This window comes from Mauremys reevesii, linkage group 10 (genome assembly GCF_016161935.1).
Source record: "Mauremys reevesii isolate NIE-2019 linkage group 10, ASM1616193v1, whole genome shotgun sequence".
NCBI classification, from domain to species: Eukaryota; Metazoa; Chordata; order Testudines; family Geoemydidae; genus Mauremys; species Mauremys reevesii.
The window spans coordinates 64,332,268-64,358,845 of record NC_052632.1 but is presented as its reverse complement, the minus strand read 5'-3'; the positions used below and the strand labels follow the sequence as shown (position 1 = coordinate 64,358,845).

Sequence of the window (26,578 nt, the reverse complement as noted above, 5' to 3'; positions counted from 1 at the left end):
ACCTGTAATTAGTCAAAACCCCAAACCCAAGGTTTTATCTTTAAAACAATCATGCCCTTAGGACCTGTCTCCTGCACGTCAGGGATCGCCACACTGCAAGGGGACTGGAAGGGTCTCAGCTCCCCCGCCCCCCCGAGGGAGGCTTGAGAGACTGAGTCTCTTTCCTCTCCTCTCCTGTATGGACTGGGGATGGGGGTGCGGCTCCTCCCCTTCTTCCTGCTCGCACATGAACAGGGCTGGGGCTTTGCGGAGTTACCGCCGCCGCCTCCTCCTGCCCCTTCTAAGAAGCAGGCTGGGGTGGGTGTTACACCTTGGGGCCCGGGAGGACACGCGCACCACGGTGCGGAAGAGCTCGGCCGTTCCTCTCTGGCGTTTGCATCCTGCAGGTGGCGCTAGTGCAGCGGCTTGGCGCCCGTCGCTAGCGTGAGGAGCCTTCGCCTGGCGTTTGGGTTGAAGGCAGCGGGTTCACTGCTGCTAGTGCGCATGCTCTGCTCTTCTGGGGCGCGCGAGCGCAACGGCTGCTGGTCTGTCAGCGCAGCCGGTCATGGCGGCGGCGCTGGAGCACGAGAACCAGGTTTTCCTGGATCTCTTCCACCAAGACGGGCTGGTGATCTGCGCCCGCGGCCTGGGCATCGACCGCATCCTGCTGCGCTTCCTCCGCCTCTACTGCGAGCCGGCCAGCTTGGTGCTAGTGCTCAACACCAGCCCGGCCGAGGAGGTGAGGGGCTGCTGTCCGGGGCGTGGGGAGAGTCCCTGGCTACTGGGCTCCTTTGGGCGGGAGAGACTCCCTCAGCTCTCCCCTTGGGGGCAGTTCCCCCGACCTGTCCCCAACCACCTCTCCCGGGGGTGGGAACCTTTCCTCCCGGCACGGGGAGTGGGATATGATCGTCCTGACACACACATGCGCACCCCTGTCCCCAAAATCACTCCCACGGCGAGTGGGATGCAGTTTAAATCCCTCCCTCACATACACACCTACCTGCCCCAAAACCCTCTTCAAGGGATTGGGGTGCGATTTCTCCCCCAAAACCTACCCCCGTGTTTCCTCATAGTCAGAGTGCGTTCTCCTTCCTCAGCAGTGTCAGGTGGTGGCCACTTACTAGACCGGGTATGTCAATCATCTTGGTACCCAGAACTAGTTGTGATGGGGCGGGGGAGTTGCCTTGAGGAGTTGGTGCTGAACCAATACCTCCACAGAATGGTAGGAGATACGAGGCTCCTGAAGTTGCCAATACACTTAGATCTTGATCATTGGTTATTAAAGATTGTGTTTCATTGATGGAGATGTATGTTGAATGGAATTGGGCAAATTCTGTACCCAAGTACTAGTGAACAGTCAATCAAATAAAAACTTTGTTTGCTTTACTGTTAGCAATCTGACCTATTAGCTACCTGTAAACATTTTGTATAAGCAAATACTTGCTATTAATTAGTTACTACATTTCACTACACAGTTGGATGTCAGTGTAGAATAAAGTGACCCTTTTGTTTAGTCTAGTAGTTTTCAACCTGTGATTCATGAACCCCTGCTGGTCTGCAGACTATGTTTAAGATTTCTAAAGGTGTCCACACCTCCATTCAAAATGCTTTAGGGATCTGCAAACAAAAAAAGATTGAAAACCACTGGTTTAGGCTATGTCTACACTACAGACCTTAGAGCGGGACAGCTGTGCCTTTGTAAGGTCTCCCATGTAGCTGTGCTTTGCCGGCAGAAGAGAGCACTCCTGCCAGCATAATTAAACCACCCCAACAGGCAGCGTTAGCTCTGTCCACAGGAGAGCCTCTTCTACCAACATAGTGCTGTCCACACCAGCTCTTTTGCCATTGAAACTTATGTTGGTCAGGGGTATGTTTTTTTCACACCCCTGACTGACACAAGCCTTAGTCTATATGTGTGTATTTTTAAAAGCCCTATATAAATAAGATCATAATCATGTTATTCTGTGGTTACGTATTACAATATTACATTTGTCTGGGGCCCTTCATCCTAAAGGATCTTAAAACTCTTTTAAAAACAGATACACAGACTACACAAATGGGTCACTTTATTCTCTGCTGAAATGCAGGTATGTGGTGAAATATATTCTTTGTATTGTGATAGTAGCCCTACTCATGGATCAGGACCCCATTGTGCTAATCACTGTACAAACAGAACAGAAAGACAGTCCTTCACTCTTCTATTAATCTAAGTTACTTTTAAAAATAAGACTTAGGGTCTTAAGTCACTTGGATGCTTTTGAAAATGTTACCCATAATACTTGACCAGAAAAATATATGTTGCATCTAGCTATGGAGGTAATCATGGCTACTACTTTGTAGATTTTTTGTGGCAGCCCCCAAAAAATCAACAAAGAATATAGAAATCTATAATTTTTTGCATCTGTTTAATCAAAGCATTTACCCTGGTGAAATACTGTGTTCTAATCATGTGTTCGGTTTAGGAGTATTTTATTGATCAGCTGAGGTCAGATGGAGTTGTTCATCTTCCTCGGCGTGTTACCAATGAAATTACAAGCAACTGTAGATATGAAGTTTACACACAAGGTGGTGTCCTCTTCGCAACAAGTCGAATTCTTGTGGTGGATTTCCTGACAGATAGAATTCCTTCAGATCTTATAACTGGTAAGAGTTTAGTGAAAGCAAGCTAAGAATTTTCTATTTATTCTCCTTTTACTTCACCTATACAGACAGGGATTAATTCTGCAACCCTTACTTATGGGTAGTCCAATTGATGGGTGAAAGGGCTGAAGAATTAGGCCTTTGTGAAAGTTGCAGTAACAATGCCTGTGTTAAAGGCAATGTGAAAAGCTTGTGGCCTTTTATTCTGCTTTATATAAATTAGACTTGAAAGTTGTGTGTTTTTCTAGTTGTTTTATGAATATTAGAATTTTAGATCTTGTCTAGCCTAGAAGACACACTCGTGATTGCAGAGCTAATACAATAATTACACAAGACCCCCAAAATTGAAAATTGGAAGAGGAAGGAATTTTTAGCCAGAAAATAAAATTCTGGATTTTGTTAATGCTTAAACATAATTGATAAATGCACACTTTGGAGAAAGCGAATCTTTGTTACAAATCCAATATTCCATCCCTTCAATAAACGTGTGAGAGCTCCGACTCTGTTAGAACCTTTAAGAGGTCCTACAGCAAAACCGGGGTAGATGAGTCTTGACATTCTTGATATTTCTAGTTTGAAGAACAAATAAGAACCTTCCAACTCCCATCTTTTAGGCCTCTGTACAAAAGAAATCACAAAAAAGGCACAAACCAATTTTTAAAAAATCCTTTGCAGGTCATTTATAACTTTGTCTTTTCTTTTGATGCTATTACCACTAGATGTCAGCGTGCCCATAGCTATTAGAGTTTCATTTACTGCTACACACATTGGTTGGAATATTAGAAATGGTATTGGATATAATGGAAAGGATGGAATAATTCTAGAAAAAATGTATGTGAAGTTCTCATTCCTTTTTAAATGTATCTGATCTCTCTAGACATGCAAACAATGTATCCATTTCTTTTATGAAAAAAACTTACATTTTATAATCTAAGCATAGATTATAAGGCCAGAAGGGACAGTTGAGATCTAGTCTGAACTCCTGCATAACACAGGCCAGAGGACTTACCTGAATTTAATTCCTGTTTCAAGTCCGATAGCTATGGCTGAATAGAGAAAGTCTTTCAGAGAAAACATCCAATTGGGATTTAAAAACTTCCGGTGACAGAGAATCCAGCCAAACCCTTTGAAATATGTTCTAATGGTTAATTGCTCTCTCTGCTAAAAAATTGCTCTTCATTTCTAATCTGGACCTGTCCAGCTTTAACCTTCAGCTATTGAATCTTGTTATACCTTTGTCTGCTAGACTGAAGAAACCTCTGTGATAGATATTATGAATACATGAGATATTCAAAGATTATTGTATCAAGTGTATACCTCAGGGTTTCTCAAACTTCTTTGCACCACGACCCCCGCCCCCCTTCTGAGGATAAAGTTACTACATGACCCGAGGCGAGGGTGGGGGGGTTGGCACCCAAGCCCTGCCACCCTGAGTGAGGGGAAAGGGGGCTGCAACCTGAGCCCCATTACCCTGGGTGTGGGTAAAGCTTGGGCTTCAGCTTCAGCCCTGGGTCCCAGCAAGTCTAATGCTGGCCCTGGCAACTCCATTAAAATGGGGTCACAATGTATTTTGGGGTCTCAACTCACAGTTTGAGAACCGCTGGTATACATTATATGTATTTTGAAGAGCTTGGATTATATTCTGGTCCCATGGGGGAGTTACAGGAGTTTCCTGCAAGAACTAAAATCACTGGTAACTTGTGGTGAGGGCGGGGTAGTAAATGTAAAAATCCCTAGGCAGATAAAGAAGTCTGGAGAAGTCCCACACACCCTGCCCCTGAGGGAAATTGCATATTATAGTTTGACCTGATTGAAGAAGCCTGGCAAACAAAGAAGTGAGAAATGTATAATGTGACCACTCTTACATGGAGACAGGGATCACTCTTACCCCATCCAAAAACCGGCATGATGCTGTGATGATGAGGAACAGGCCCTGTGGAAAGGGCCTTAAAGACTTAGAAACCTTCCATAGTCTCCATGTGGAAAATGGATGACTGCCAGCTAAGCTAAGGACTGCGTGTAAATGGTTTATTGTTTTTTAAGATCTATTTTTCTCTGTAATGCTTTTGTTCTGAATAAATAATACTTTGCTTTACAAAAGCTGCCTGGTCACTGGTTAACTCTGTTGTTGCCCCGTGAGAGAGAAGAGTTGCAAGTGCTGAACTAAACTCAGACCTGCTGGAATAATTGTAATGAAATAAAGGAGGAATTGTAACCTAAATACCCAATCTAAAAGGAGAGAGTCACAACAGTTTGCTCCAAGTAAGGTGACGACTAGAGGTCTGAGTCTTAAGCAGATGCCTTTAAAGAAAGAGTAAGGGGTGAAGTTCCTTCAGGAACAATGACACCCTCTATTTTCAAATTTCTGTTCTCCATGGAGGTATTGCGAGACTGTGATCAAGTCACCTTCTGTCCTTCTCTTTGATAAGCTAAACAGATTGAACTCCTTGAATCTTTTACTAGAAGGCATGTTTTACAATCCTTTAATCGTTCTTTTGGCTCTTCTCTGACCCCTCTCCAGTTTATCAACATCCTTGAATTGTGGGCACCAGAACTGGACACAGAGTTCTGACAGTGGTTGCACCAGTGCCAAATACAGAGGTAAAATAACCTCCCTACTCCTACTCATTATTCCCTTGTCTACCGATCCAAGGATTGCATTAGCCCTTTTTGGCCCCAGCAGCACACTTGGGGGCTCATGTTCAGCTGATTATCCTCATGCCCCCACGTCTCTTTCAGAGTCACTGTTCCCCAGGATAAGAGTCCCCTCCTGTTGTAAAAGTATGGCTTATATTCTTAAGTGCTAGAGAACACAAGCAATTTTATTACAAATTCACACAGTAGTAGTAGATGATATATAATCAGCATTGCATGAACAATGAAACAGATAAGTATTTTTAAGCAGCTTATAGGAATGTAGTTGTTTTTAAATCAATGTAGCATATATTAAATTAATTAAAAACTGGCCAATTGATATCAAATTAATTGTAAGTGCACATCCTGTGGGAGCATTTCTAGTGGGGTCCTACTGGTTCTTGGCCCAGTGCTATTCAGTATCTTTATTAATGAGCTGAAAGAAAATATAAAATCATTACTGATAAAGTTTGCAAATAACACAAATTGGTGGAGTGGTAAATAAGCACAGGTCAGATCTAAAGGGTGATCTGGATCACATTGCAAGATGGGCTTATTTGAACAACATGCATTTTACTATAGCTAAATGCAAAGTCATATATTCAGGAACCAAGAATGTAGGTCACAGTTATAAGATTGGGGGCACTCTGTTTCGAAATGCAGTGACTCAAAAAGAATTCAGGATCATGGGGGATAACCAACTGAACATAAGCTTCCGATGCGATAAGGTAATGGAAGAGAGTAAATATGATCTTTGCATATTTAAGCAGAGGAATATGGAATAAAAGTAGGTGAATGGTGTTATCACTGTTATGTACAACATTAGTGAGACTATTACTGAAATACAGTCAGTCCTTTGCAAAGGAAGTTGAAAAATTGGAAGGAGTTCAGAAAAGTACTAGAAGAATGATTAGACATGTCAAAACTTAATGTACAAAGGCATAACAAGATCAATGGCTGGAAGCTGAAGCTAGTCAAACTCAGACTAGAAATAAGATGCAATTTTTTTTAACAAGAAGGTGATTAATCATTAGAACAACTTACCTAGGGATATGGTGGATTCTCTGGAGTTTGAAGTCCTTAAACCAAGATTTAGATGTCTTTCTAAAAGAGATGCTATAGTTTAACTGGCCTTGTCTTCACTAGGAAAAAATACTTTTTAATGTGTGTTAAATAATGGGTTTAAATCCTAGACAAGGCAAGTTGTAGTTTCAACTGGGTGAGGTAACCCCTAGGCTTGTCCATATGGTTTAACTCAACCACCTAACACATGTTTAAAGTACAACTTGCCTTGTCTACCCTAGCATTTTAACAATTGGTAGCATAGACATTGCCTTGGTGAAATTCTATGGCCTGGGTTTTGCAGGAAATCAGACTAGAATCATAGTGATTCCTTCTGCCATTAAAATCTGTGAATCTATGAAAATCATAGAAAATATGCTGAAGAAATGTCTCAAAGGGTTCTTTAGTAATGAAAGAAGCTTGAACAAAATGTCATCAGGTGTTTCAGTTCTGTAGGTTACAACCTTTTGTAGATAAATTAATAATGTGGCCTTTAAAATCCCTACGTTGCAATTTGATAATACTGTGTTTTCGTCTAACTTACCAGCATCTTAAATTCCTAGGATAACGTCCAGAATTTTCTAATGTAACTCTAAGAATCCAAATTAAGCCCTACTGTTTTCCTTTTTTGTCTCCTTTCCATTTAAGTATTAGTATTTTTTGTCTAAAGATGCCTTATTAACACAGCTATAGTGTTCAGGAGAAGGGGTTGTTTTGTGGGGTTTGAGAACTGTTTTAACTGGTCCTACATGATGCCATATTTGCAGCATATGATAGAAGATTTTAATTCCTATTGCTGGTTAATTGGCAAAACATTAAAAGAATAAAACATTCTTATGGAAAAAGACACAATATTTTAACTTTTTTTTCCATTTGTGTAATCTGAAAACCTCATCTTCTACCAGGCATTTTGGTATACAAAGCACACAGAATCATTGAGTCTTGTCAGGAAGCATTTATCTTGCGACTCTTTCGCCAGAAGAACAAGAAAGGGTTCATCAAAGCTTTTACAGACAATGCCATTGCCTTTAATACTGGCTTTTGTCATGTGGAAAGAGTGATGAGAAATCTCTTTGTACGGAAACTTTATCTTTGGCCAAGGTAAGATTCCTTGCTACTGCACAATGTATTTTTATTAACTGTGAGTCTTATTTTTGGATTGTGGTAGTTTTTCTTAGGTTTATGTCTTCAATATCCAGCTTTAAATCAAAAGCTAAGATCTTTTAAATGTGTATATAGCATCTGAAGAATATCTGCATTTGACTGATGGAAACTAAGGCACAGAGTTTGATTTGCTTTAGGTCTCATAGTGAGTCAGAGCAAAGCCCGGAACAGGATTGAAATCTCTTGTCTTACTCCAGCTGAGACAATGAACACTGAAAATACAGAGAACATTTTTTGCATTGGATAGGAAAGTCATCTGTCGTATCCCACTTTACTGTTTCTTTATCCCACTTTGTCAAGTGGTCCACTCACCTTTTCCTCCTTTGGTCTGTCACATGCCACTGTAAGCAGTAACTTCAGAAGCTTTTGCTCCCTTCTACAACTAAAACAAAAGTGAGCTTAATTGGGGCAGGAAAGGGTGAACAGGGGTATGCACAATGCTCTCTTGCTTCTAAATCATGAAATCCCCTCTACAAGTTGGAGGTTCAGTGGGTCAGGAAGATGTGCACTTAAGTTTGGAGGGAGCAGATAAGATGAGCAACTGCTCCTCATACCATACTCCATTATCAACATTAATTCCCTTCTATGTACTGGGGTATAGAATAGCTGAGAGGGGCATTATAAAGGGGTCCTGATACTTGTATGGACGGCTGGGGGTCTACAGGATTTATTGGGCTGTTACTGTGTACTAATGTATGCAGTGTTGTAGTTGGGTTGGTTCCAGGATATTAGAGAGAGAGGGTGGAAGAAGAGCTCAAAAGCTTGTCTTTCTCACCCACAGAATTTGGTCCAATAAAATATATTATCTTACCCACTGTGTCATAATAGCATTTTAAAGATTTAAGATGGCTGTACAGTTTCTGCTCAGAATATGTCCTTAATATTAAAGAAGAGATAATAAGGTATACAGTACTTCTTTCTTGACAGCATGTTCATGTTCTTATTAGTAGGATCCCTTCCTATGCATGGAAAGCAGTATATACCCTAGTGTATTTATTGGGCTACACAGGATTTAGACCCTATTCTTCTGCCTGCGATATGGGATTTTTCCTTTCCACTGGACTGCAGGATTTGGCCTATCCATGGTTATTCCGTGGAATACAATACAACCCCCTTTATCTGACCCATCCTTAACCATCTCCGTTTTTACCAAACAACCAGGACTAGGGCCAGAAGTGGGTGATCTCTCCTGTGGCCCATAGATGGTGCTGCAGCATTGCATTTTCCCATTCTCCAGTTTATCTGGAGTTTCGATGATCTGATCTGGCCCCAGTCCCAGTTAGACCAGATAAATGGAGTTCTGCTATATAATATTGTAATTCTCCATCTCCTTATGCATATGAGCTTTGTTATTCTATTGATACTTGACGAGGACTAATACAGGTGTGATCAAAGCATAGTTTCTTGAGGCTGGTCATACACACTGGCAGCTGCCCTCACTTCTATAGAACACAGTGCACTTTTCAGTTAGCATGGTGGTTTAACTTACACTGATTCTAAACCTCATTTTATGTGAATGTATTAAATAATTGTGGCATTAAGCCTGCAAGGATTCTGTACTGCTCATATAAATCTTCATAAGCTATTTTCTCCCCAGGTTTCATATAGCAGTGAATTCATTTTTAGAGAAACACAAACCTGAAGTGGTGGAAATACATGTATCCATGACCCCTGCCATGCTCACCATCCAGACCTCTATACTGGACATCCTGAATGTATGTCTGAGAGAACTCAAACGCTATAACCCAGCTCTTGAAGTAGAAGACTTATCATTAGAAAATGCTATTGGAAAACCTTTTGACAAGGTAAATTTTGTTTTTGTTTGCTATGATGTAACTGTAAAGAATGCAGGTCATTTTACTAGTTAGCATTCTCTAAAATAATGTACTGTTATAATTCCAAAAAATATCTAGAAGCAATTTAAAACCTCACCTTCAGCATGCTCATTGCCATTGTAAATTGAGAATTGTAGTAATCTGTAGTGTTGATTGTGTGTAGTTGCCATTGTAAAATTAGATTGTAATCTCAGGGACCATCTTTTTGGTCTATGTTTGTACAGTGCCTAGCACAGTGGAGTCCTGCTCCATAACTAGGGCTACGGTAACAAAAATAACAATAATGGGGCAATTTTTAACATTTTAAAGACTAAATTATTTCTATGTAGCTTAGCTATTTAGTCTTTATTATGTTTAATTCCTTATTTTTTGTAGTTAGCTATATTGAATGGGAAAGTAAGATTTATAATTACCATCTGTTACTATGTACTAATGTATGCAGTGTTGTAGTTGGGTTGGTCCCAGGATATTAGAGAGAGAGGGTGGAAGAAGAGCTCAAAAGCTTGTCTTTCTCACCCACAGAATTTGGTCCAATAAAATATATTATCTTACCTACTGTGTCATGATAGCCTTTTAAAGATTTAAGATGGCTGTACAGTTTCTGCTCAGAATATGTCCTTAATATTAAAGAAGAGATAATAAGGTATTTAGTACTTCTTTCTTGACAGCATGTTCATGTTCTTATTAGTAGGTTCTCTTCCTATGCATGGAAAGCAGCATATACCCTAGTGTATTTGTTTTTGTATCGAGTTGCTGTATGTCATTAACAATGTTTTATATTGCCATTGGTAGTAAAGCTGCAACTTGATTGATGTACTTTTGCAGAGTACAACCACATACTTCAACATTCACTTTGTGACACAGTTTACTTACATTCATTATCTCCGCTTTTATGTTAACATGGGGCTTTCTGTAGAAAATGTTTTTGTTTTATAAAAATACCAGAATTGCACATCTCTAGAGGGTACTTGTCTATTCTGAGAATAAGATGATATGGTGCTTTCTTCTTTCACTGAATAAAGTGTACTGAATACTAAGGCCACAGGGCAGCTCAAGTGAAATTAGATAGGTATGTTTGTCTCTTTCCTTTTCCCAGCAGCTGTGTTTGAAGAAAAATCTACACTTAATGCAGTAGAGGATGCAGATATCTGTTAATTGTTCAGTTATGTTTTATATAAAATTGCATATATTTCACTAAATTTCCAAGATACTCGTTTACTTATTGTAAATATTATAACTATTAAATATGTTTTTATTTGGGTACTTTTGGCAAAGTAACTATAATGTGTTTTGTTATAAAATTTCTGTACACTTGTAATGATACCTGTATTTGGACACTATGGGCCTGATACAATGACTATAAAATCATAGAATTGTAGGACTGGAAGGGACCTTGAGAGGTCTTCTAGTCCAGTCCCATGCACTCAAGGCAGCATTAAGTATTATCTAGATCATCCCTGACAGCTCTTTGTCTAACTTGCTCTTAAAAATCTCCAATAATGGAGATTTCACAACCTCCCTTGGCAGTTTATTCCAGTGCTTAACCACCCTGACAGTTAGGAAGTTTTTCCTAATGTCCAACCTAAACTTCAGTTGCTTCAATATAAGCCCATTGCTTCTTGTCCTCTCCTCAGAGGTTAAAGAGAACAATTTTTCTCCCTCCTCTTCCTTGTGACAACCTTTTATGTACTAGAAAACTTTTATCATGTTCTTCCCTCAGTCTTCTTTTCCTCAGACTAAACAAACCCAGTCTTTTCAATCTTCCCTTATAAGTCATGTTTTCTAGACCTTTAATCATTTTTGTTACTCTTCTCTAGACTGTATCTCAAATTTGTCCACATCTTTCCTGAAATGTGGCACCCAGAACTGGACACAATACTCTAAGTAAGGCCTAATCAGCTCGGAGTAGAGCAGAATTACTTCTTGTCTTGCTTACAACACTCCTGCTGATACAGCCCGGAATGGTGTTTGCTTTTTTTGCAACACTGTTAGTGTTGACTTATATTTAGCTTGTGATCCACTATGACCCGAAGATCCCTTTCCAGAGTACTCCTTCCTACGCAGTCATTTCCCATTTTGCATGTGTGCAACTGACTGTTCCTTCCTAAGTGGAGTACTTTGCATTTGTCCGTATTGAATTTCAGCCTATTTACTTCAGACCATTTCTCCAGTTTGTCCAGATCATTTTGAATTGTAATCCTACCCTCCAAAGCACTTCCAACCCCTCCCAACTTGATGTTGTCTGCAAACTTTATAGGTGTACTCTATGCCATTATCTAAATCATTGATGAAGATATTGAACAGAACTGAGCTCTGTGAGACCCCACTGGATATGCCCTTCCAGCTTGATTGTGAACCACTGATAACTATTCTCTAGGAATGGTTTTCCAACCAGTTATGCACCCATTTTATACTAGCTTCATCTTGTTTGTATTTCCCTAATTTGTTTATGAGAAGGTCATGCGAGACTGTATCAAAAGCCTTACTAAAGACAAGATATACACATCTGCCTCTTCCCCTCTATCCACAAGGCTTGTTACCCTGTCAGAGAAAGCTGTTAGTTTGGTTTGACATGCTTTCTTCTTGACAAATCCATGCTGACTGTTACTTATCACCTTATTATCTTCTAGGTGTCTGCAGATTGCTGCTTAAATATTTGCTCCATTATCTTTCCAAGTCCTGAAGTTAAGCTGACTGGTCTGTAATTCCTTGGGTTGTCCTTATTCCTCTTTTATAGATTGGCATTATATTTGCCCTTTTCCAGTCCTCTGGAAACTCACCCATCTTCCATGACTTTTTGAAGATAATTGCTAATGGCTCAAATTTCCTCAGTCAGCTCCTTGAGTATTCTAGGATATATTTCATCAGGCCATGGTGATTTGAAAACATGTAACTTGTCTGAGTAATTTTAAACTTGTTCTTTCCCTATTTTAGCCTCTGATCCTACCTCATTTTCACTGGCATTCATTAAGTTCGATGCCCAATTGCTACTAAACTTTTTGGTGGAAACAGAAACAAAAAAGTCGTTTAGCATTTCTGCCATTTCCATATTTTCTGTTGTTGTTCCCCCTCTCCCATCCTTGAATAATGGGCCTGCCTTGTCCTTGATCTTCCTCTTGCTTCTAAGTTATTTATAGAATGTTTTCTTGTTGCCCTTTATGTCTCTAGCTAGTTTAATCTCAATGAAAGTCAGTGGAAACATGCAGTGGATATTGATTCAGGCCCTAAATCTGTTACAAAGAAAAGGACTGATGTGTAGAGCCCTGTGGTTTTTTGCAGATATGAAATAAAACAAAGATTAAAACAAAATAAAATGAAAAATTTACCCTGCAGTGGCAGCTCCTGTTCTGCAGGGCTGAGCACAGCTCCCAGCTCCAGGCACTGCGACCTGGTGTGCATGTCCACAGCACCACTGGGGTTTGGCCTGGCCACACTTCTATCATCATGACAGAAGGGGCGGTCAGGCCAAATTTGAGTGAGTGGTACTGCTACCCGGTATTACAGGTAACAACTCCTGGAGCAGGATGCCAGGCCCAGCCCCATAACACAGGTTCCAGGGTGAGTGGGGGATAGGCTTGCTCTGCAACCACCCCCTCAAGGGCCTTTCACACCACAGAGGCAGGAATCAACACACATACACCCAGGGTCTCCTCTCCTCCCTCCTGGGGCAGGAACCAAACACACCCCCAGGGGGCTGGAGCCATAGTCCCTCCCCATGGGAGGGAAGAATGAACAATAAATTCCTGACCAAAAAAACAAAACAAAAAATGTTAAAAGTTTCACAAGGCTCTACTGATGCATTCCAGCATAGATTTCTGAAGTTTGTGTTTGCAACACTTAACTTTCCAATTTATATTTCTAGACAATTCGTCACTATTTAGATCCTCTTTGGCACCAACTTGGAGCTAAGACGAAATCTTTGGTTCAGGATTTGAAGATATTACGTACTTTGCTACAGTATCTAACTCAGTATGATTGTGTCACTTTTCTTAACCTTGTGGAGTCATTGAGAGCAACTGAAAAAGCATTTGGTCAGAATTCAGGTATGAGGTGAATAACATCCTAGAAGTTAATACATGACTGAAACCTTGATTTATTTATTTATTTTTGAATAGTCAAAACCCCATACTAAAGTTTCTAATTAAGCTTATGTACTTAGCCATAAGGACGGAGGTTTTATTGACAGTTAATGCTTTCACCCTCCCACTTAACTGCTGTTACTTAATGTATAAAATATATCAGAAACTTGCATTTTTGTATCTTGCAAAGACAGTAATTATATAACAAGCATGTAGCACAACTGTTTCAGATGGAAGATTTTGGGCTTTCTTTTTTTGAGGGGGTTGAAGTGGGCATGTTGCAAATGCCTAATTGACTATTAATATTGTCTTCCTCTACCTTTAGGATGGCTATTTCTTGATTCGAGTAATTCAATGTTTGTAAATGCTCGAGCAAGAGTTTATCGCATTTCAGATGACAAAATAAGTAAGAAAAGCAAAGTATCTGAAAAAATGGATATAAAAGAGGGAAAAGGTATTGTGAGCATTTCTAATGCTGACTTCTTTGTGAACCAAAAACTCAAATTCAATGAATTTGTCTTTATTCTGAAGTATGTTTTACTAAAAGATCCCTTCAAAAAATCTTCTTCAGCCAAGTTACTTCATCTCTAAATGTCAGAGTCTCATCTGTAAAAGGGAGATAGTTGTGCTTTAGCCACTTTTTAAAGTATTTTGTGATCTACTACTGGAAAGCCTCATATAGGTGTTAGGTAACATTAGTAGTTTGTAAGGAGTTCTAGAGGCAAAGCACACACCGACTACCTAGAAACATGAATTTACTCCTTGCAGGACTATCTGCTGTTGCTAATTATAAATCCAAAATATAAATCAAAAGTTTGTAGTCTGTTACACTTAAAAAGATAGGTTCATAACTTCAGAAAGAAGGCATGAATTCACTGGTTTGTTAGTTCAGTTTACAAAACTATGCTGTTTCTAATGTTCTGTACATTTGAATTACAGTATCTCCTAGATACCCCAATTGAGATCAGGACCATGTTGTGCTAGGTGCTGTACTAACACATTGAGATATAGTCCTAGCACCAGAGAGCTTAGAGTAGACAAGACAAGACAGAGAATGGGAGGGGAAGCAAAGGCACAGAGAGTTAAAGTGACTTGCCCAGGTTGCACAGCAGGTCACTGGTGGAGGTTCTGTAAAATTGTTCTTGAGCCACTACAATGTTTAGTTTAATATTAGTCTGGTGGTGTTTTCATTTTATATAAGTGTATGTATAGCCACAGTTATAAAAGCAATCTTATAATTAAGAGTTTTTAAATTAAACAAGTAAAATATTAATGTTTATCTTTGTTTCAAAATAGCATTTGTTCCTATTTAAAAATAGGTTTATATGATAGCTATTGCCTTCCTCCACCCCCCAGCATAACAAGTTGCAAATGTGGGCTGTTGTTGAATTTGCCAAGAGCCGTTACATTATCAGCATCTAACCCATTATTTTGAAGCTCTTAGGAATATATTGACTGTGAAAGCTGCTATATTAAATTAATTCTCCTTTATTGTATTTCAGAACTGAAAAGGGAACTGGTCTTAGAAAGCAACCCAAAGTGGGAGGCCTTAAGAGAAGTATTGAAAGAGATTGAATCTGAGAACAACAACAGTGAGGATCTTGGCGGGCCAGGTGAGAGAGTACTAAATGTTTCTCATTTGGTTAATCTGTTTTTTAAGAGAACAGAACTGCAATTATGTTTCTGAAATATATCTTACCAAAGGACTAGATGTGTAATATTTATGAATTTGAGAGAGAAGTTCTGTGTAAAATAAAAAGGTATGAGCTTTTGAAAGCACTGTAAATTTATGAACTTGAAATGTGCCTTTGAACACATTAACCTGTGAAAGTCCATAACTTAAAATCAGTGTTGCAACCAACATTTTGTGTTGACTACACCTTTATGATTGGCATGTGGGCATCCTAGCCCTCTCCCACTCTATCCCCTGGTGCCATGGTTGCCACCATCTTATCTTTTCACTGTCCATTTTCTTATTCTCGTTTCATTTCGGATATGCCTCTTTTTCCCATGTCCCACTAGCCCTGGTGGCTTCTCCCGATCTTTCTTTTCTCCTGCCTTGTTTGACCTGGTAGGGGACGCTCTCTGCTCCCTGTCAGGCCCTCTTCCACCCTTTTTTGCTACCCAATATTTTAAGGAGCAACCCTATGCAGTATCACCTGGAGGAGGCTAAGAATGCACACAGGGACTCTAACCTGTGGACATACCTACAAGTTGGGAGCATGCCTGCCTTTAAAAAGTATCTCTTAAGCCAACCAAACATAGATATGGTAGTCAAGTGGATAAAACCGTACAGACTATTAAAATTTTTACCACAACTGTCTTCTCCTCCCACCACCACCACTTTCACTCATCTCCTATGGTTTCTGATTAGAAACATCTGTGAAGTGAAACAGGTTAGCCTATATTCCTAATCAATTAGATTCTAGAGGTAGCACCACTGCAGATGTGTCTACTGTAAGAGTGTTTTGCCAGGATAGGAATTCTGATATATATTAGCAAATTGGTCCTAGTGTGGATATTGCTATACCAAGAAAGCAGTGGTTTTTAACGATATAGTATAATCTCCTGCCCGAGCAGGGGAAAAAGGCTATACTGGTAAAAGCACAGTTTTGCTGGTATAATTGTCTCTATGCTACGACACAGCTGCGGCAACAAAAGTCTGGTTAGGGCTCACACCTCTTTGAGCCCCTGAATGGCACAGTTATATTGGTAGAAGTCTGTCATGTAGACATTGCCTAAGTGACTTAGCAGCACAAGGTCCATTGAGTTTTAATGGAACTTGTGCTCCTAAATCATGTGCTTTTTTTTTAAATCCCACCCACAATCTACCTAGATTAAGATATTTCCTGGACAGGCAGACTCTGTTATACTCCTCTAGTAGTTTGTATATAGTGAAATATCAATGAAGGGATGGACTAGGTGTGTAGTCTCTGCAAAGTTAATTAAGTCTCTTGCATACAAGCATATCTATATTTCAAAGAGGGTACAGGTAATAAAAACTGGTCCCGAGAAAAGCTCCTGAGGTGAAAACATTCCTCTCCTCTTCATTGCTAAGTGTGAGGTAGAGGATATATAATTAAGCCATATGTGAAAAATAACTTTTTCCAGACAAAGCACTTAATTAACCTGTATTTAAGGATTAAAGACTCTAACTTCATCCCCAAAATCCTTGAGAATAGCTTTCTCAATAAAAAATATAAAACGAACATTACTCTGGAAGTTCAACGTTAACCTTCCACTTTATCCTCAAATAATCCAGACCCAAACATTCAAGTGATGCCAATACTTAGTTAAGGTCACCCAAGCACCCGTAACCCCCATTGTACCACCATGAAAACAACTAGAATCTTTTAAATAACTATATTTGTCTATTGTTACATGGTCATGTCAATTACCATGACAATTAGTATACCTTATTTGTAAGCCTGTAGTGGTTGTACATACTCCAGCCTTCTGAAGAGGAAGTCCTACAGCACTTTTAAACACTTGACAAGTAGATCTCCCCCTCGATAAATCCTCCAAAGCCATAGGAGCTACACAAGAGTGTGACTCACTTGCACTTCCTAGTAGTGTAGCTGCCTTTCCAGGTTTGGGGGGACACCATGATCTTGCTCTGGGTTTAAAATCTGGTGGAGTTGAGCTACAACTCATTCCATCTTGTGAAGCTTGGGCCATTGTGAGAGTGCAGCACCTTACTTGGCACCCCTCTACCCCCTGAGTGCTGTAGATGCTGGATTGTGGGGGTGGCGCATAGTTGTTCTTGACTAGCTCCTTTACTGTCTCACCTCTTTGTCGAGTTATCCTTCCCCTAAACTGTACCAAATTCTATTGGGAGACAATGAGGGGGCACAAGTGATCTTTTCTCCCCTCCCCTGGTGCTCTTATGGTAGCATGAGCTGGCCCCACCCCTTGGTGAGGTAGGAGTCCACCTGAAGCAACTTGTGGGGAAGCTTCAGTCTTCAAAAAGAGAGTCAGTCAGGGACTTCAAACGACAATAGCATTATGTGCTTTTGTGTGTTCTGGGCTCATTAATGCAGATGGAAATGGTTGAAAATTAGAACAGGTTCAGTTAATGTGGTGTTTTTCATTTCATTCCATGGTGCAAAAAAAAAAAAAAAGTTACACTATATGCTACATCTGTCTCATTTCAATTGGTCAGAAGAAAAACATTTCTGATTCTGACAGTTTAGGAGTAAAGAACAATGAACTTTCATTGACTTTCTGTGCTTTGATTTTTGTTCAGTTCAAAACAAAAAATCACGCAACTTAGACTGCCCATAAAATTCCAGAGCAACTACTAGTAAAAAGTGTAAAGACATTTGGCAAGCGTACTCCTGAGATCATTTTAAAACAATTTATATCTCTGCCCAAGAGGATTCTTGTAACTGGATATAAAAAAGTGCAGTGTAACAAATTATAAACATAATATTATTTCTTGACTGCAGGGCAAGTGCTTATTTGTGCCAGTGATGACCGAACTTGTGCACAACTGAGAGAGTATATTATTGCTGGAGCAGAGGCACTTTTAATGAGGCTCTATAACAAAACTTTTGGGAAGGATGAAAGAGCTGGAGAAGCATGGATTAAGGATAGAAAAGCTGTCAAGTCCAAAGGAAATGCCAAATCGGACAAAGGACCTCAAGCTAAAAAAGCCAAAGTAGAGGCCTGCTCAAAACAAAACAAAATCATGAAGAAACAAGACTTGACTTTAACCCAAATGATGGGAAAAACAGAGGAGGAAGACATAGGAGAGGAGATGGAGGGCTATAAGGAATTAAGCAGCAGTGAAGAAATCAATATAGAGGAAACCAAACCTGAAGATTTCCATCTAAATTTAGCATCAGATGCTTATTATGGTATCTTCAAAAACCCTCTAACTATTATTCATCCATTGCAGGGTTGTAGTGACCCCTATGCTCTCACTCGGCTATTGCATGAAGTGGAACCAAGATATGTAGTGCTGTATGATGCAGAACTAACTTTTGTTCGGCAGCTGGAAATCTACAAGGCAAGCAGGCCTGGGAAGCCCTTGAGGCAAGTTGACTTGGTAATAACAGAATGCAGTTGCTCTAATTTTAGCTCTTTAAAAAATCAAAACCAAAAACAAAATGTTCATTGTTGAGATCTTTTGGAAGCGAACCCAGAAAATCAATTAATGGCTTTATTTAGTTTTCCTCTATCTAATTCCTAATCTGTCTCTTTTTCAGTTTAAAAATTGAAGAACATGTAGACTGTAATTTACCCTTCTTAAAAAAAAAATTATAATTTTATTTCTCCAATGGATGTCAAACCTCCTTAACAATTTATTAATGCACCAGTAATCAAGTACCCTGCTTTAAAGATCTCCTATTTAATCTTGTAGATATTCTTCTTGGGTGGTGTAGGGGAGGTTTAGTACTAGGTATGTATAAAACATTTCATGTTGGCTGTACATCCAAAGGGAGTTTGCTAAATTCTCTCTGCTTCCCGACGAATCTCCTCTGTTTTCATATTTATATGCTCCTTCTGAGAGTTTATTCTTTACACTCATCCTGAAGCCTAACCCTGCTGTTGGGCAGATTATTCAGAAACATATTGTTAGGGCAGGTACAGGAAAACATGATTCGGAAATTAGGATCATTCTGCTTGAAGTTTTCTAATGTTAATGACGCTTCAGATATGTCATCAAGAAAACGCTTGGCTATATCTTGAACATGGTAGGGAGGGAGGAAGAGAGATGATGGAAATAGCTCCATGTAAGTTGTTCACTGTGGATAAATTGATACAATAAATGCAAGTTTTTTATTTTAGCATAGAGGATACAAACTGAAATGCAAAAATATCAGGGAATGCAAAAGTTAAAATTGAACACAGTGCTAACTCTCTGCCCTCTTGAGCTAGTGCAATAGTCTTGACTTGAATGACTGCTTGACTTCTCACATGCAAGGTTAGGCTATGATTTACTGAAAGTTAATCTGCAATAAGGTAGGGTGTGAACTTAAAGAGGATTTACTATACAAGTATAAATATGTGTACACCTTGCAGTTGAAAGAACAGTTTTATAGAAAAAGTAATGTATATCTAATACTGAGTTAAGGTCCAGCTGGAGAGGATGGGGTTAAAAGTGTACCTAAAATTGCAGAAATCATAAGATATTTTAAATGTGTAGCTGCTGGGCCATTAGTTGATGTATCTTATTTTTAATTGTGCAGTTTATTGCACCTGTTTGTGGAGTTGCATGTAGTCAAATCATGTCAACCTCAATACTTCAGGAGAGGGCAGGAAAGCCAGATGCAGTAAACATCACATGGGCGCAAGAACCAATAGCTTTTCTCACACATTGTTGGAAGAGGTGCAGAAGAATATTAACTGACATAATTGTCTGACATTTTGATATAGCAAAAATTGAACACTGCTCTGCTGAAGACATTTGTTGATAGTTTTATTAATATTTCAAATTAATTACAGGAATCCATATGAGTTGCTTATGTGCATGTTTATAGAATAGAAACTTAACTTGTCCATATGTGTGTTTATGCAAAATACATGATGGCTGTGGTGAATGTGACATTTACCTGCAAAAGGGGACCCGATGATTCCCTTTACAGAGAAGTTATACTAAATCTCAGTTTGTTGTTTTTCTCATAACTTATGTTCTTTCATAATGCTTTCTTTAAAGTATTCCCACCTCTTCATTTATTTTATAAACATTATTCTGAGAAGACAGCATGTAACTGCAAGGAAGACATGACCTCTCCGTTTTTATTTCCTCCTTGCTTTTTGTAAAAGGACTAGCTTGTCTTGTAAACCAGCTCTGAGCAGGGAACTGTCTCATCCACTCCAGTTGCATTCCAGAGTTTAACACTTATCCTTCTTTTGGAAAAAGGGGAGTCGTTTGGATAGAAGAACTCTAACAGATGAATTTTGATCAGTTTAACTTTAGTAGAAGTGTAAATAATGGAGTCTATTTTTAGTCAAATATTTATTTTTCAAGCACTTAAAGCTGCTTATCTCCAATACTGATGTTCATGTTGGTTTCAAGATAAAATTGTGTGTTTTGTGACGTGAAGTACATTGTTTCCTGACCTACAGGGTTTATTTCCTTATATATGGAGGTTCGACAGAAGAACAGCGCTATCTCACTGTGCTGAGAAAAGAAAAAGAAGCTTTTGAAAAACTCATTCGGTAACTTAAGTGGGCTTGCTAGCTTTCTAGTAAATCAACTGTTTCATGTGTATGTCCACTTCTTAAATATAGGGTTTTTTTCTTATTTATGTCTGTATAAGCTTCCAATTTTACTAATTTTTCAACATTAATCAGAGAGTCTTCCACAGTCCTCTTCTGAAACACCTGTTTGCCCAAAAAGTCAGAAATTTGACAGGCTCAAGCAGCCTTTTGGATGATATTCACAGCCGGGTACCAATATTGTAAGAGAAACTAGGTTAAATTTTGTTCTTGGTTTCCAGAATAGTAAGTTTTGCAAGATACCAAGCAACTTGTGCGGGTTTTCATGGCTTTATATAGTAGTTTCATGGGAGGGAGAGAGCATTAAATTTTGGGATGATACCACAGAGTTCAATGTTTGTGCTGATGCTTAGGGCTAGATTATGCTAATGTCACGTGTTTAGTGCCTTATTTCAGGAGGAATCCCACTCAAATCAGATGAGGCTCCTCACAGAGTAAAGTACTAATCATGATGATAAGGATAGCAGAATCTGGTTCTTCATGACCTTGAAGATAAAATAAATTGTAATTCTGATCAGATTTGCAGGCAATACTAAACTATGTGAGTTCTCTGTTGCTGTTTAGCCAAATAGAAAATGTTTTTGTCATACTTTTATCCTTGAAAACCCAGGCCTAAATAGCTACGAAATATAATGCAAGTAATTCCAAATGCATCTGTTCCTCTGGTAATAATTCTTTAGCGAGAAGGCCAGCATGGTTATCCCTGAGGAAAGAGAAGGCAGAGATGAAACAAACTTGGATCTCATAAGAGATTCTACTTCTGCAACTGTTTCTACTGACACACGCAAAGCAGGTGAGTTTTAGCAATTCCTCGAGCTACTTGTAGGGCTTTGGGTTATATAATGAGAGGTGTTTGACAGAAATATCTAGCATATTGTTATTTCAGAAATCTGTCATGTATGCTCTAGCAGTAACACCTTGGCATTTGAGTTCAGATCTGTCCTCAGAGTCTAGGAAGTGCTACAGAATCAGTGCATCCTGCCCTTTAGAGGTGAAAATGGAGAACCTTGGATTTACTACATGCCATTAGTGTAGAAATGGCATGTAGTAAATCTAACCATCATTGTGGCTGATTCTTGTAGAAAGTCACATCCTACCCTCCTGGATTAGAGGGAAGATGTCATGACTTGCAGTTATGCAGTTAATGTTTCAAATTGATTGATAAGAGCTCAATCCTTCACCTGTTAAAGTAATAGTAAAACTCCAGTTGATTTCAGTGGGCAAAAGAACTTGTCCCTTCTCTCTCATTATGAGATTTTAAGGCAGAAAGAGAATGGGAGTGACAGCAATATCTTTCCACAAGAGCAAGATGCATCTGTTTTATATAAGTCAATGCATAGAGGAGAGTGAACACAAATCGGTGTAGGGATGAACTCCTCAGGGCAAGGCTACAGGTGCTGCAGTAAGAGGGAAAGTGGCTGGCTTTTCTTTTTTTTTTTTTTAAAGAAGTAGGGTACTAATCAAAGGCTCAAATTTATAAAAGACATGCAGAAGTTAACTATCTAAAAGATCAGCTCATAAGGATAAAAAAGGAACAAGTTAGAATACGATTAAAGTGTAACTAAATTCTTGCTTATAGTCATCTTGTGTCGTATCCTTTCTCTGAACACCTTTGTGAATGTGTTATGTACTTACACCACATGCATTTCAGGGCAAGAATCTGTCTTATTTTGTGTCTATATAGTGCTTAGCACACCTTTGGGTGCCATTTAAAAGGATTTTTGTACAGAGCCTGGCATAATGCTTCAAGATACCTGTCAGAGCATTTAAAAATACATAGGGAAAAAATCGGCTCTATTGACAGTGGGTGCAATTCCCATTATCTTCATTGAGAGCTGAACTCACTTGATCTGGGACTAAATTTGGTCCAATTTGCATGCAGAGCCAGGTCTGTCGCTTAAATGTCCTGCACTGCCTTATTAAAAAAATCTTTCTTTTGACTGAAAGTCTAGTTGCCTGGGCAAGTAATGTTTGGAAGTGCTACAGAAGCGGTGCTATAAGTTTTGGAAGGTGGCAGGAAGCAGTGCTGTGCAGCTCACACCGCCAACTCATCTGACTGATAAAGTAGCTGTATTAACTGACTCTGTAAGGAGGCCTGTTTATTTCTTCTCAGCCAGAGTGAATGATGCCTGCTGTGTGAAGCCTGCTGTCCTTTTAAAGCAGAAAAGTTGGGCATCAGGGCCTTCTGTTCCTTTGATAGATGTGCAAAATTCCCATTGATTTATAGAGTGAGTAGGTTTCATTTGCAAACTGAACACAGAATATACTACTTAGAATGTACAAAGATAAACATATATAGGAAAACTAATATGAATATCCAAAAACTTGGTAGAAAGGACCGTGCTTATGATAAACAGAATTCAGCCAATACCTAACAAATGTGCAAATACAGCCAACTGACAGCTCTGTTGATGGAAGATTAAGGTTTAGTTTTCATCCTCAAAAGCAAATGTATTCATTAATTTTGAGTGTTCCACAAATAGTTTCTTCAAAGGAGAGAAGAAGCCAGTGAAGGGATTCAAATAAGGGGGAAATATTGTCAGAGTGGTTGCAAAAGGAAGGAGATTTTTGCTGCAGTGTTTTGGATACAAAGCAGAGAGTAGATACATAATACATCCTCAATATGTGTGTCTTCTCAGCTTTCTATCCAAAACATTGCAGGAAAAAAATCATTGTTTTTTGCTGCTACTCTGACAACGTTTGTCCTTATTTCAGTGTCTTCACTGTTTTTTCTCTCCTTTCCTTAGAAATTCAAACTCCTTGTTCTCATCTTTGCCCCTGCCATCATCTTCACAGCTCTGCTCCTGCCTACATCTTGGCTCTCATTTCCTTCAGCATTCCTCTTTTGCCATATGCTCTACCTAATCTGTTTTCCATTATGCTCCATTTGTCTCCTCCCACTTTCAGTTTAATACTGACCACCCTCCACCCACACCTGGAACTTTAGTTTGTGTGACAAACAAAATTGCTTTTATCTTTTTAAATCCCTCCTTAAAACTTGCTACTTTCACTTAGCTTTCCATCACTTATATCTTTCCCAGCCCCATCTATACCAGCTCTTGAGACAAACTTGTTTATATTCAAGGGTGGGATCTTGTCCTCCTGCAAATATGTAAAGGCCCAGATACATCAATAATATGATAAACTATCCCATTTGGGTCGCGGGCGGTAGGGAGTAAATATGAGCATGTACATACCAAACTGTCAGAGTTCCTTGCTTTTAAGAGTTTAAGGTAAGCATAATTTTCTTTGAGTACAACTTTTTTTGCCTATATTTGCCCAATGTGTTTAAATAGATTTTTGTCTACAGATAGATTAAAATTCTCATTATCAGCCAGTTGAATCATAATTACTCAATAGCCATTTACTGTAGTTTACATTCCTCTCACATGGCTTACAGATCTTGCAAAGCCTTCTTAGTAAATTCTTATATATGCTCAATACAACTGGATTTTAAAACTTTGTCTAGTAGGTGCATGCTAGTTTGTTTTTTAATTAGTGATAGGCTGATTCAATGGTATAGTAAATCCCATACTAAACTTGGGATCTCTGGGTTGAAGGGGTGGTATCCATCCATTATGAAAGCAATGAAAATATCCTTAAGATGTTTTTCCAATTTGAGGTTTTAAAAAAAACCCAACACTCTGGATGTGATGTTAGTGCCCTAATATTCAAACTATACTACATATTGGGTTGTAGGATTTTCCTAATTTGTTAATTAAATGACAAACCCTGAACATTGAGATTTTATAAAAGTATTTGCAGAATTTTAAATGTGTGGTCTTATGCAAAATACAGTGGTAAATATATATCTGTATAGATATAGATGTAAAAGACCTGAATCAGAGTTCACTCATATGAAAGAGATTCACTATAAATTGTTTATTCATTAGGTGGACAGGAACAGAAGAGCGTTCAACAGACTATAGTAGTGGATATGCGAGAATTTCGCAGTGAGCTTCCATCTCTGATTCATCGTCGTGGTATTGACATTGAACCTGTTACTTTGGAAGTTGGAGACTACATTCTCACCCCTGATATCTGCATAGAGCGGAAGAGTATCAGTGATTTGATCGGTTCTTTAAATAATGGGAGGCTCTATTCCCAATGTATTTCTATGTCTCGTTATTATAAGCGACCAATTCTTCTGATTGAATTTGACCCTAGCAAATCTTTCTCTCTCACTTCACGAGGCTCTCTACATCAAGAGATTTCCAGTAACGATATTACTTCTAAACTCACCCTCCTTACTCTTCATTTCCCAAGGTTACGTATTCTGTGGTGTCCGTCTCCCCATGCCACTGCTGAGTTGTTTGAGGAGTTGAAACAGAACAGGCCACAGCCTGATGCAGCAATAGCAATGGCCATTACAGCAGATTCTGAAATCGTTCCTGAGTCAGACAAGTATAACCCTGGCCCACAGGACTTCTTATTAAAAATACCAGGTGTAAATGCCAAAAATTGCCGTGTCTTAATGAACCATGTTAAGAGCATTTCAGAGCTGGTAACTCTGTCACAGGACAAACTCTTAGAAATTCTGGGCAACGCTGTCAATGCTAAGCAGCTTTATGACTTCATTCACATATCCTATGCAGAGGCCATTTCTAAAGCGAAAACCAAAAGATGATTAATTAGGCCATACTGATGTGCCTTAAATAGTACTTTGGCTAAGTTTATTAGATATTAATTTTCTCTTGGTATAGACAGTTGTGTCCTGTTAATGTCATTCCACCATTTTTCAACATTCCGGAGGTCTTTATTGTTGAAAACAAGTTTTGTGTACAAAAGACAAGTTGTCTTTAAACAGCATTAATTAGTGCATCATTTTATTCTTCCTAATGTCTTTGCCATCTCTGGAGTAGTTCAGCTTTAAATGAAGGGTGTCTTAGGACTTACCAAAATCAGGTGCTAAATGATGAAGAAGAGTCTCTTAAAATAAGAGAAACTGGCTATAGACATGTACACTGACTTATATAAGTGAAGATGTATTAAATTTCAGATTGGTGGAATATGGGTGCCATTTTGCATAATATGTTGCTTTTGCCCTTAATATCCATAAACCACCCTTTCTGTCAACATATGAATTCCCTAAATTACAGCTCTTCCATTGACAGTGGGGCAGCTGTTAAAATGCTCATAATTCTGTGCCTCTGTTGAAAGAAAATAACTGGATGACTCATTAACTTGACAATCCTCCTTCCTATCAGAAGTTTCTGTTTTGGTCAGAAATATGAATACATAAAAGTGGCACCCTCTTGGGTTCGTTGGTCTTTCTGTTGTATGAAAGGAAATTTTTTCTAGCATATAAAATTATTGTTCAAAAGTGAAGTTTTCTTGAAAAGTGAACAGTTTTTAAAACCTGACATCTATTAAATGTCTTAATACTTTGCACTTGAGTGCCTTGAATGGAAGATATATACATAGATTCAATGCTGCTACTTCTTTTCACCTGAGAGCTGACTTTTAGCATTTTTAGGTAGCACAGAATGGGAGTAGAAATCTAATTGCTCTCCAGTAATTTCTGGGTCACTTGTTATAAAAGAGGTACGTTCAGTGCAGAAGTTTGAAATGACAGTTGCATCTCAGAGCCTGCTTTTGCCCATGGGGATAAATGCAGCTTCCAGTCACTAAGCACTAATGCAGGGATCAGCAACCTTTCAGAAGTGATGTGCTGAGTCTTCATTTATTCACTCTAATTTAAGGTTTCATGTGCCAATAATACATTTTAACGTTTTTAGAAGGTCTCTTTCTATTAGTTTATAATATATAACTAAACTTGTTGTATGTAAAGTAAATAAGGTTTTTAAAATGTTTAAGAAGCTTCATTTAAAATTAAATTAAAATGCAGAGCCCTCCGGACCAGTGGCCAGGGCCCAGGCAGTGTGAGTGCCACTGAAAATCAGCTCGCGTGCCACATTTGGCACGCATGCCATAGGTTGCCTACCCCTGCACTAATGC

At 39.0% G+C, this 26,578-nt stretch overlaps 1 protein-coding gene across 3 annotated transcripts; it reads left to right on the top strand.

Moving 5' to 3' along the window:
• Positions 1 to 455: 455 nt before the first annotated feature.
• On the top strand, positions 456 to 26,345 carry ERCC4 (ERCC excision repair 4, endonuclease catalytic subunit). 3 transcript variants are annotated; one of them, XM_039492573.1, is made up of 11 exons: positions 456 to 718; positions 2,442 to 2,622; positions 7,221 to 7,416; positions 9,077 to 9,284; positions 13,177 to 13,357; positions 13,719 to 13,847; positions 14,896 to 15,006; positions 17,842 to 18,430; positions 20,468 to 20,560; positions 21,301 to 21,413; positions 24,514 to 26,345. In XM_039492573.1, the coding sequence occupies exons 1-11, from the start codon at positions 545 to 547 to the stop codon at positions 25,245 to 25,247; spliced, it is 2,709 nt and encodes a 902-aa protein (XP_039348507.1). In that variant the 5' UTR covers positions 456 to 544; the 3' UTR covers positions 25,248 to 26,345. The 3 variants fall into 3 exon arrangements, with proteins under 3 accessions (XP_039348507.1, XP_039348509.1, XP_039348508.1); XM_039492575.1 differs by lacking the exon at positions 13,719 to 13,847; XM_039492574.1 differs by lacking the exon at positions 20,468 to 20,560.
• The last annotated feature ends 233 nt before the right edge of the window (positions 26,346 to 26,578 follow it).